Raw genomic sequence first — 12929 nt, 5'->3', positions numbered from 1 at the left:
AGAGATCAGACCAGCATGATTCCCATTGCTTTCTGGTCTACGGAAAATGTACAATGAATGACTAATAATTTTATGATCATGTTTTACAGTACGAATTGTAATGCTTCCCAAATGGTGAACACAATATTGTCATATGACTGACAGTCCATAACAGGACAATAAAATGATCTATAGCCCTTGTTATTATAAGTAACAATTCGTATCTGTCTACAGTTCTTCACACCTGGAAGATATTTCTAAACACCGATTAGTATGAAATCCTTCATAACTGTTTGTGAGTGCAGCCTTAATATAAAATTGTGACTTTGCTTCCATTACTTTATCCACTTAACTATAAACAGAAGAGGAAGTTAAATCGTGTTATTTAAAATCACAGCAATTTACGCTGTTACCATTCTCCTCAGATATCCAGGCAGGCAATTTTCCTTTTCAGAATAAACTTTTCCACAGAAAGGATGTGGGCAGAAGGGTTGAGGCTGCATCAGACAGTGCACGGAACCAAGCCACACTCACTGTTGGTGAGGTATGCTGATGGTAAACTCTCTGTTGACCCTGAGGTTTCGCTGTTTGTGCTGACCAAGCTTGACCTCCTTGATTTTCCTTGCAGTTGACTGTGTGCATTTGGAGATTCAGGACTTTCCTGAGGGAAAGGTATGTTCAAAGAGCTGTTCTCCAGGAACAGAGCACTGTGGTTGTGGATAGCATCACCTGCAGGTTATAAAAATGAAAAAACAAAGGGATGAACAGCATGTTTTCTTTCTTTCATTCTTTTAAGAAAAAAAAAAAAAAAAAAGCTTGGTGCTTTGGCCAAGATCTTCCAAAACGAGTAGTGATGTTGAGAGGTTATTTTATTGCACACTCAACCCTATCCACCTCAAAGTCATTCTCTGAGAAGAGCTAAGCAGCCCTGGCAGTCTGTAATACTGCTCTTGTCCTTTTCCTAACATGAACAAAACAGCTTTAGTAGAAAGAGTGCCTTCAGAGAGGGTATCTGCTGGTTTGCATGTTCCTAAATGGAACAGAATTCTCATTTATTCATATCACTCTGACAGCTAAGCTATGGGATATGGCTAACATACCTATTTAATGAAACAAAACAAACCCTTCCTCCTGAGGTGTTCTGAAACACATGTAAGAATGTATGTGCGTTTAAATAAAAGCATTACTTATAATTTTGCTTGAGGCAGCCTGCACATCCCTGCTGTACTGTAAAAAGCAGAAGCCCAAATAGATACCAGTGAGATAGACAGACGGCATACATATCAAAAGCAGCTGACTCCTCAGTGTTTTTCTCAGAGGACAGACCTCCTAGAGAGATTAAAACATAGCCAACAGAAGAAAAAGGGGACCCAGTTCATTGCACAGAACATAAAGGAAAGGAACCTTGATGATGTATTGCTTTATTCCTGAGCACATTTTAGTCCTGTTCAAACAAGTAACTGCATCAGGCTGTGCTCATCGTCCATGTGTTTTTGGCTCAGAGACTCTCCCCTGTACAACTCCAGGCCGTGGAGCCCTGTAATGCATTTTTCTTCAACATTTCAAGTCTTATGAACTCTCAGTGCACTGAATACTCTCAGTGGTGCACAAAGGAGAACATAACAGGATTTGCTAACAATTTTTAAAAGTTACTGTTTTAAAGGACACCATTCCTTTAAAAAAAAAAAAAAGGCATCGGAAGCATAAGCATCTATAGATTATCAGAACTGGTAAAACTTGACATGGTTAAATAAGAAAGAATAGCTGCACAGCTCCCCACAATCTCCTCTCTCCCCAAAAGCTGACATGTCTGGAAAGATTCTGGCTTGTTTTGATGCAGGCCTGAATATCTCAGCTGAGCGAGACAACACAAGGAGCTCCATGGCAGTTGTAGTAGAGAAGTAATTAAACTCTAACACTTCATATTACTTACTCCCCAAGATGCAGGAGTATCCTGTGTTCCTCGTAGGTGTGTAAAAAAGAGCCGTAGAGAAGTGAAAGGTCAGCTTTTATCTCATACTAAACACTGAACAGCAAGGCACCTCGACCTTCTGATAAGAGACCCCAAATCACTTGGCCTAAGGTATCAGAGAATCTTAGCAGATCAGAGAACAGACAAGGACATGAGCTGCAAGGAGCAAGGAAACTGCCAAACTGCATGCTATTAGGGGTCTGTCTGGACCAGAATCTTGATCCAAACAGCAAACAGCAGGAAATTCTGCACAAGAAGGTGCAGTAAATCCTGTAAATAACATATATACCTCCACAAAGCGCTAACGATTTTAAATAAATTCTCTGCTTCTGAATTTCTGTTGTTGTTATACTGAAACAATATAAACAGAAACTGTCTTAAGTGGACCCTAATCTAATCCTTCCTCTGCCATTATAATTTTGCAAAAAATTAAGATGTAGTTTTTCATTTCCACTAAAAAAAGAGAGTGAGAGAGAAATACAAATAATAAATTGCACAGAATGGAAAACAGTATGTCACCCAACATGTTTGTCAGCCTTTTACAAGTTACTGACTGGCTTAAGATCAGCCTGGTAAGGGGTCCTGTGCTTTGAAACTTGTTTATTTTGTAATACCGTTATTCTGAGCCCAGTAATAATTGTCCCTTTTAAGAGATCAAATCAATAAAATGAAAGATATTTTTGGCAGTTTTCTTTCTTTCTTTCCTTCTATATTTCTTTCTTTCTTTCTTATATTTTCTCAGAATGAGAACCAGGGTATGCTTCTTCCATTGAAAGAAATCCCAGACACGTGGGTGAGAAGAGAACACATAACCCCTTAGTGTGGACTGTCCCCCAGCTTAGCTATTCCTTAAGTCAATCCTTGGGGGAGGAGGCAGACCTTCAGGTTATTCAGCGCCCTGACAATAGTGTTTGCGGATAAAAGCAAGCGTTAGGAGAAGAAACATGATTCTTGGAAGAAGCCTACACCTAGAAACCAACATTCTGCTAGCACCTACATGCTGCAGCTTTGCTAGACAAACGTGTAGCAGCTTTCCATTATGAGTGAAGAATGTCAGTAAATAAGGAACAGAAAAGTCTTTTGAAAAGGCAACTGGGACGTCTGAGATTATATTAAGCTATTACTGAAGGTAATTAAGCTATTACTTGACTAGATGATCTCCAGAGGTCCCTTCCAACCTCAACCACTCTGTGAGTCTGCATTTTTCAGTATTCAGTATTAGACAGCAAAATAAAATCAACTGCTCACAGTGGGGAAAAGCTACAGGTGAATTCATACTTGCACAATTTACAGCCTGAAAGGCTGAATGAAAGTCATAATCTCTCCTCTGGATATAGGAATCTGTTCCCAGTCCCTTACTGAATTTGTGCTGCTATGTTCCATGCTGGAAATAGGTGACAATCTGATAACAGAGCCTGTTAAAAGCCTGCCACTTCCAGCCTCTCTGTACCATACAACTGAAACTTGATTTCTAATAACACTGAAAATAAAGACTCTTGAGCTGTCAAAATGAAAATAGATCTCCAATGGAGGACAGGAGCGTTACTTTTCCAAACCAAATGCCACTAAGGGTTTTTCTACTGTCCTATGCTTGTCATCACTACTTGTAAGACTTCCACAACTGGTGCACGCAACCCAGCAGTTCATGTGTAATCATATGCCGCCTTCTTCTCATGTTGTTTAACGCTTATTTTCAAGGAGAGGCCCTAAGCTTATACTAGTATCATGTAACAGTTATAAAAGAAAAAAAAAAAAAAAGAAAAGAAAAAAGTATACAGCTTAACCTTGAAACAAAAGAAATTGTAATTTCAAGAGTAAAAAACTAGTCATTCAACATTGTAGCTTTTCACAAAATTACTTGTCATTTTTAAGCAGCCTGTTGTACCTACGTATTTTAACATCAGCATAGTTTTAAACGCTATTGAAAGCACAGACTGATACCAAATGCGAACACTGACTACTGCTGTTCCTTAAAGACATCTGCATTAGAAAGAAGTACACACTATGATAAAAAACTACTAATGTACAAGTGTTAGTATCTCATTTCAAATTTTAATCTAGGAATTTAGTACAACTGAAGTTCTTGACAGACCAGAGTTTGTTATGAACGTGAAATGATGTAACCCCGGATTAACTGTTGCTTTTCAAACATTGATTTAATCAAATTCCAACTGATTTGCATCCCACATACACATTTTTAAGTAAATAAAACATAGGTAGGGAGGTGCATGTGTGCATGTGCGAGTGTGTGCACATGAGGGTGCATGTGTGTACATATGCACGTATCTTACTGCAGGGAACAGGATCCTACTGATACATATACACCTCCAGCTCCAACAAATAGAAAAACACTGCCATTTTACCATATTAGCCTCCAATTTTAAGCTCTAAATCCTGATACGGCTTTTGAAATATCCTGCTGAGGCCTGAACTCATCTCTGAACTTGTAGCCAAATGAATAAATCTAATGTGCACGTATGTACACACACACACTGATAAATTCAATTTTTGCCTAATGTTACAGGTCAGGACACTTCACACCTATGTGATCTTAACTCATTTTCTATGTGAAACTTCTTACAAAGTCAAAACAGCACACTTCCTTCTACTCTCACCTTTCTTATCCTTTTTCATCCTCTTTCCTCCCTGCACACCAGTCTCTTTCAATTTTTCCCTGATTTAAGCATTCATTATCCATCATGACTACATCTTAACAGCCTACACAGGAAAAGAGCAGATAAAGTGACTTGCCCAGTGCTCTAATTTCTCCTAGGAGATATTGGTGACAAACCAGCTACAAGTGACCAAGACAAAGAATTTGTGAAATAATAGGTAAATCTAGGCAAAAGTCAACTAATTGTAAAAACATATAGTTTAAAATCATGGTATCCATCACCTCTATTGAAAACATGGAAGCTTGCAAACAACACTTCAACTAAAGCAATGGTGCCACTTTCCAATCATTCTTTAACACAGCTAATATCACAAAAGCTCACGTGTAAGAATCAGTTTTTCTCAGTGATGTTCTTTGTTCAGTATTTGTTAAGTATGTCCATGCCACTCTGTCCCAGATGCCCCAAAACTTGCTCTTAGCAGGTTAGCACATTTGTATTTGAAATCCTCTGGAGTTGCGTAAGGACAGAGAAAGCTCAAGAGAACCGCAGGTAAGGAGAGCTGTAAAAATTGGTACTGTACCTAACTGGTGAGATCTTCCATCCCCCAGCGGGTATCTCTGATACCGTGGGACATTGAAGGGAGGCAGGAGATGGAATCTTTTCTCCAGCAATGGTTCAAGTCTGCAGGCAGAAGGATCAGCAGAGTGAAAGAAACTGTACACTTGGCTGCAGGCTGGGCGGACCTGGCATACTTGGATGAGAATGAGACAGAGTTCAGTATTGCCCCTTTGCAATTTTCAAGGAGGAACACGGTTAATGTAATCTTCTGCAAACTCTAGATTAAAACATACATCTGGCCACAAGAAATTTAACTAACTCGTTTGCTATTCTCTCTGTAAAGAAACACTCTTCAATGCAAAGAAGTTTACAGAGATAACATAATCAGAGGTAGAGGCACAGAAACAGATGGAAGCAAGAAAGGAAAAAAGTTTCAAATCTTCTAAATGTACTATTGAACATTACAGCTATAATGCTCAGCACTTGAAATATTTATCAGTAAAATGATTTGATGGGCCTGTTACATACATACATACATACTGAAATCTAGATGAAAGCAGGTAGGTGACAAAGCACTGCAGTTTCTGAAGTCAACTTATAAAAGCTAATACATAGAAACGAGGTTGGACATATTATAACAGAAAAGCAATGTTTATGATGCTTGCTGAAGAGATGCAGCTCCTGAGATTTTTAGGCTGCAGCTGTAAAGGACATCTGAGAAGCACCCACTTGCTTGGCCAATAGGACACTCTTTCAGTCGAACACACAACACCGAGATATAACTTAGACTCAGAGAGGTGATCATACAAGCACTGCTAGGGTATGTAAAACAGTTGGTTTAGGCACTTCTCACTGAGCCAAACCACACTTGGATCACTCTGAACCTTGTCAGTGTGTGCAGATCAATTCATTATGGTATAATTACACTTAACAGACTTTGTATATTACTGCACCACACATGTTACAATAGTCAATTTATTAACTACAAGAGCAAAGAAATGATTAAAGTATTTATAACAGATGTTATGTCTGCTTTCCATGAACTCAATATAAGCAGGACCCATTCTTTAAAGTTTTCAAACCTGCTGTGCTATACAATAATCTCTAAACATCCTTTTGATAGAATTTACGTTTCTTTGCACTGATCTCATAATCCTGATAAAATGCATGATGCTTTTTCTTTGAAACATGTTTGGTACAGCATTGCTCCCATGCACCAGCCAAACATATGCTCGATTAGAAACGATGAACAAAGCCGTTAAAGTTCTAGTATTAGGTGTTACAAAGTCTTCTAATGGAATCCGTCTTAAGTGACACGTCTTATTGGAGCATGCATCAGGGAATCAAAAATAAAACAAAACCAAAATACACTGCTAAGGGCCCTCCTTATTTTCAAGCTTTTCAAGCAACAGCCAAGGCATTTATGCATCAGCAAATTTAAATGGAGCAAACTTGACACTGTACATCTTCCTCTGCTGCAATTACAGCTACTTGGGCAATCTGAACGACGAATTAAAGAGCTATACCAGAAAACATTGCATTCTTCAGGTTTTATCAAGTCCTTTCCTTGTTGCTGGAAGAACTTTAAAAATGCACGTCATGTTGCTTGCTGTTATCAATGGCACGTTGAGACAAATCTTGATGTAGACTATGTCGATATAATCAAGCTCTAAGCCTAAAAGAATGCCTCTGAGTTGTAATAATAGCATTGCCAGAGGCAGATCAGAACAATACTTTGCAGCAAGGTCTGCTCTATAAAGGCTAGAGCAGAGGGGCAGCATGCTTCTTCTCAAATGAGTAATTAATGTTTTATTGATCTTAGTAAAAGACTTCTCAAGATATTGCAATGCCAAGGCCTCAGTTCCCAGAAAACATTAACTCTAAAGATCAGGCATGTGTTTACCTATCTTTTTGAACTGGCACAAAAGCAGGATTGCCTGAAAAGGGAGAAACTTTCAATTGCTCAGAAGAGCAATAGAATGGGGTGTCCTAGCTCATGATTAACTGGGGAAGCAACGCAAGATCCTAAGTAATTTGTGAGGTGGTGAGGAAAGAAAGGAAGATTTAATATTTAAAGAGAACTTCCACCCTGTCCTCCAATTTATCCTGTTGTTAGAGAGCCAAATCATACTTAGCCCACGTAAACCATTGAAACGTGGTATTGTCAGATATCCACAATGCATAAAGCCCCAGCAACCAAACGTGTACTGCATTTGTACAGCGAATCATGTAAGCTGACATCACCCAACAGCTACCTCTAAGCTTTGTAAACATCTCTTTGTGAACAGAAAACAGGTAAGATCTTACTGTCATAAGCTAATGGCCCCGCAGAAACTAACCAGTAGTAACAGCAGCCACTACTGAAAAAACTGCACCATGAAGGAAAGCAAGAGCCCTTTTGATTGTTCATTCTTCTAAAATTCTGTGTAAAGTTCACATAAGTTTAAGCACTTAACCACAGCACTTAAGTCAGGCACTTCGTTAACCATGGCTAAACCTATAATAAAGGGAGAGTGTTACACCCATTCAGAGGGTGACCAAGCTGGCCACATATGAAGACTAGACCCCTCCTCATATAGGTACTGTAGTTCAATGCCTAAGATAGACGTAATGAATCAGGCCCACAAGCAACATTTTATTGTGCGTGCTCTGTGCTATACTGTCTAGAGGGAGACTTATCCTCATGTCATGAAGATGTCAACACAGCCTCTCAAAAAATGTTCTGGAACCAACCTTCCTTCAATAAGACACTGGTATATGATCCAGTTCTGTCAAGCCATAAACTTTTTTCTTCTTCCGGCATGTAGTGCGTGTTGCATTCTGCATTCGCTGACTCGCTCCGAGAATGGTGCAACATCTGTTTAATTCTGGAGGATTTTTGTCACGCAACGTGAACAGCGTGGGTGCCTTTGGGAACATTCAGTCGAACTTTGGTTCTTTCCCAAGCTTGCTTTGCTAAACATTTTAGATTGTGATCGGTGGCATTTACTACGCTTCCCAGCTGCAGGATAACCAAAACCTGCTGTGATGTCTGCTGGATGTTGATTTTTCTACTAAGGATGACTTTGTGCATCAAACAATTAGCACATCTGGTTGCAAAGGAAAAGGAAGCAGGAGATAATCAGGCTGCTTGTTGAGGACAGCACACAACTGTTTTGCTTTCCCACAAGCAAGCAAATAGTAGCTTCTTGCCCCCTCTGTCTTATTCCCAGCATTAAGTCAGTCACTTGCAAAAAACTATGACCTGCAAGATTGCTCTGTGAAGTACCTTTTCATAGACCTCTACGAAACACTATTATGTACTTTACTTTTTTTCATACCATACTCTCCCAAGCAGGACAGTGTCAGGACACAAAATGCTGCCATCAGAGCTTACTGTTCCATGAAATCGGAATAAATTCTCCCATGTACTCCAGATAATCGCATTACAAGAGAGAAGCGGAAGTGAAATACCAGCACGAGGACAAAGTTCCAAGACTACTTTTGATGGCTTTTTTAGAGCTGTATTTTGTTCCTCGCAGTTGCCAGAAAAAGTGGAAACAAGTCACCCGTGTGACAGCATTTAAATACAGCAGAAATTAATTCTTTGCAAAGACAGTATAATTCTCTTGCAGAGCCCAAGTAGTGTGAAATAAATTCTATGAGGTGAAGCATTGCACTACATTATAATTAAAACTGTATTTTGGCTAGCCTAGAACTTTGATGTATATAGTTACAGATTTAGCGATTATGAAGTAGAGCAGTAATTGGTTATTATCATACCAAGCACAGCTTCCCTCCCTAGTGGGTAATATATTGGTTTATTCTTTCTTTTTCACCATGTTTAAAATTAACTGTCAGAGTCAAAAATAAATGACCAGCTTAATGTAATTAAATTAGTTGTCTAACTGCACCTTCTAATGCTTCCTGTACATTTGCATGAGCAAGCTTGTAACGTTGCAAAAAGAAGCAAGGGGGCACAGACTTGGAGAGTAAATTTATTATCCTAGAAAACGTCTGTTCAGGTGACCCACTAAAATCTCACCTACAAAAATGTAAAATGTATAATCACAGTTTTTCACAACATAAGTAATAGAGGCATAGGCTCGACAGAGGTTTCTGTTAGCACTGTGTTAGCAGCTAAAATACATTATTTTGCTAAGAACTAGACAATACAGGGCAAGATGACACTTCTCTCCATCAGAGAGCTTGTATGGATAGTTTTGGCTAACTTTCTGTTTGTCTAATGCTTAAGAAAACAGCACTGAGGGGAGGCAGAGGGGGGAGAAGAAAAGAAAGAAAAAGAAAGGGATCTCCTTTGTGGCTTCTCTACATCAATGATGAAGGGATTTTTTCCTGTGTACGGGCACAGTAGGTGGACAGAAACAAAGAAAGCCAAGAATGCAACCAGTAGGGTTATGAGTTCACTCGCAAGTTGTCAGCATCAGGTAAATTATGATATTTAGTGGCAATGAGAAAGCATATCCTCTGATTTAACAGCTGTTTTCATACTCCGCTTGCAATTTGGCAAAGGAATACCAGATATCACTTGCCAAAGGAGATTGCTTCTGACTACAGTGGCATTTAGTCAGCACAACTAGTCAGCAACCTGATCACTGAAAGGGAGTGCTGAACGCTCTCCCATTACAACTACACCAAGGCAGGCTGCTGCCACTTTGCAGATGTAACCAGACGTTCATGATATATTTGGACTTCTGAAAATCACTGAGGAAATTTTCATGGGCTAGCAAGCCTCTTATGAGGATAAGCAGCATGCAGGGTGGAAGAATTCTGCAGAGACATACAAACAATCAGTGATTTAGCAAATAAGGACTGAGATTAGGCAGCATAAGGACCACAGAAAGGTCTGCTGGAGGGCATCCAAAACTGTCAAGGATGCACTTGGGAGCAACAGAATATTTGATAGAAGAGAAATAAAAGACATTTGGCAAGGAGATTAAAAAAAGTGGAATGAAGATTTGGTTTTAGCCAGATTCCTGTTAATGTAAAGATAAATGAATATCCAAAACACTGAAAGTAAAATATGAGAGAACATATCCATTCTGCACATGGAACAGACATATGTCTCGATATAATTTTCTTTCTTTTCAAAGCTTTTTTTTTTCGCTAATTAAAAAAGTCTCTCTGACAAATCAAAGAAGTAACAACACCTTGGACCGTATTTCTCACATTTCCAGCTAGCTCTGTACCTTTCATTTCAATAAAAAGGGCATCTGACTCCTGTCACCTAATCTCCAACTGTCTGCATAATAGGAGGTTCCTCTTCATCCATTTCCCTCGCAACTGTGCCATAATTATCATTTTAAATTGGGATTCTCTTATCAAGCACACCTCTAGGGACTGATTATGCTTCAGGTAGACCCCAGGATAGACCCCTTTTATACTCCCCCAGGATACTGGAGGGAGTATAAAAGCGAGAGCCAAGTTGAAGAAAGTATGTGCAGTAGTTTAAAATTCTAGCAATTAATACGAATTTTCCCTGTCAAAGTGTCTAGAGGGATACTAGAGCTGAGATTGAAGAAAGAAGGAACTCCTGGCTAGAGAGTTCAGAAACAAAGTCCCAGTCTAATAAAATATTTAAGTGCATTGAAATTTGCCATCTAGCTCTAGCTAATCACAATTCTTTATAGTTATCTCATTCATCCACTATAAATTTAAACAGAAATGAGACTGGGATCTTGACCTGTGCACAGAGCAGCCATCAAAACATTATAGAAGAACTTAGAGGTTGTGTTTGTTTTTTGCTTTTCAGTATCTAAAAGCAAAAATGTAACTGTGTGGTACCTTAACTTCTTCCTAACTGGCATAACAAGAACATTTACTGTGCAGAAGAGTTTGCTTTAAATTGCACTGGCAAGTAGAAAACCACTGAACAAAGACATCGTAACTTGCCCCAATCTTACCAGCTTCACTGTATATAAGCCATGTCTCAGACAACTTGCTAAAGAAAGACTTCCAAACTTAAAGATGTTATCTTTTCTCTTTACTAATATACTCATAAATAAATGACAAGCATATACAGCAATCAGGGTCCTGTTAACCTTCAGAAATTTCCTTCCTATCAGTCAGTGCAAATTCGTCTGTTTTTCCTTCGATTGCCTTACAACTATTCCCAGTAAAACAGATGAATTTCAAGTTCAAAGGAACGTTATGGCCTCATACAAAACATACTCAAGGCTCCAGTAAGCCACTTTGTTTTTAAAATTACCACTTGAGAAAAATCACACTGACCTCACTTTTACTTTGTTCATGCTTTGCCTGGATTTCAGATAGCAAAAGACCATGATCAAGTTGCAGAGCTCCCACTCTCCCAGTGATCCTACATCACACTATAAAGTTCCAGGAAGGCAGCTCTTACTTCTATGAATCCAAAATTACTTCTAAACGGCATAAAGGTCTTTGTATGGCCAACACTGACTTTTAATTGTAATTGTGGCATTTCTGAGCATAGAAATGCTCTCATATGCTGCACAGTATTCAAGAGAAGACATTCAGATTTGTGCAGAGAAGCACACAAAAGAATTGCACCACTGTAAAGCAATCCCTCTTGCAAAAAGCCAACTAACTCAATTAAATCCGCACAAATTTTCAATACAAGTCTACATTCCCTTGAGGTGAAACGTGGACTTCAACTATACAGATCAGCACTGACTGATGGGAGGGCTTGCCACACATAGTCACTGTGGACAGCTATCATTGGCTGTAGGAAAAGAGGTGTTGATGTTTGCCACTGATGTACTCTCCTATCAAACACCGCTGTCGTTTTCTACTTACTATCCAGCAACTGGCACTTGCTACTCAGCACCTGCCCTCACAAGAGTCTAAAAAGGTATCTGATGAAGCAGATATAAGCTCTGTTTCATATGTGATTACAGAGTAAATGTGGCTGTTCTCATTCATTAAATGGAAACAACTCCATCTTGCTAAAATATGTACTCTAGCTAGATATTCATAGATCTTTCCACAGGAAGTCCTATCAAAAAAGCCTCAGTCTCCCTCCACCTCCCCTCAAAAAACAACAGAAGCCCCCACCATCCTAAGGGAAGTGTTGCTAATTTTGTAAAGAAATCCCTGCACCAGAAAAAAAAAAATTGCAATGCAGTTTTCATAGTCAGCCACCACCCATAATTGTTTTTAATTTCCCTGAAATCTCATTCTGAATTACCTGCGTTGTGCTTTTGTTTTTTCATTTGATCAGAATTGATTACTGCAAATATGAGGAACAAAACGCAAAGTGGGAATTTAATTATGTTTCCCTCTGAAGTCCATGGCAGTCACTAAAAAAGCTACCAGATTTCTAAGGCTCCTAAAGATCTGCTCTTCAAAAAAAAATTATTTATTTTTTATTAACATCAGGTAAAATAATTTTCAGTTTGCATTCCATCCTAATTTATCCTAGCAATAAGGTCAGTTTGTAAGCTCATTCAAATGACATTACTCAAAGGTGCATAGAATAAAGCCCTTACGAAGAAGAAAACGGAGTGCTGAATTGTTGTCTCTTATTACTATTGCAATGGATTTTTCTCCCTCATTGGACAGCTGACTATATTATTTCTCATGAAGATGCAGTGCTGCCCAAATCTTATATGATGCCAAGAGGCAAAAGACACGCTTAATCTCCTGTGAAAATTAAAGTAAGCCCTTAGAAACACTGAAAAAAAAAAAATTCCAGATGCATTTAAAAATAAAAAGTTCCTTTATGCCTCTGATCACTGGCTATTACCAGAGAGGAAAAAATGGCTCATGACCAATATGCTTGGGAACTAAATTTTCCTGTGATGTCAGACATGAACAAGATGCAACAC

At 38.8% G+C, this 12929-nt stretch overlaps 1 protein-coding gene across 16 annotated transcripts in view; it reads right to left on the bottom strand.

The window, feature by feature from the left end:
- PITPNM3 (PITPNM family member 3) overlaps positions 1–12929 on the bottom strand; it is a 163666-nt gene that overhangs the window by 21216 nt on the left and 129521 nt on the right. For all 16 annotated transcript variants that reach the window (XM_068910126.1, XM_068910131.1, XM_068910127.1 and 13 more), the window contains 2 exons: positions 5147–5317; positions 514–708 (listed from right to left, as the gene is read on the bottom strand). In XM_068910126.1, the coding sequence (XP_068766227.1) occupies positions 514–708; positions 5147–5317 (366 nt within the window). The remainder of the gene's footprint in view (positions 1–513; positions 709–5146; positions 5318–12929) is intronic.

The sequence above is a fragment of the Struthio camelus genome, chromosome 16 (genome assembly GCF_040807025.1).
Source record: "Struthio camelus isolate bStrCam1 chromosome 16, bStrCam1.hap1, whole genome shotgun sequence".
NCBI classification, from domain to species: Eukaryota; Metazoa; Chordata; class Aves; order Struthioniformes; family Struthionidae; genus Struthio; species Struthio camelus.
The sequence above is the reverse complement of the archived record's forward strand: the minus strand, read 5'-3'. Positions and strand labels throughout refer to the sequence as shown.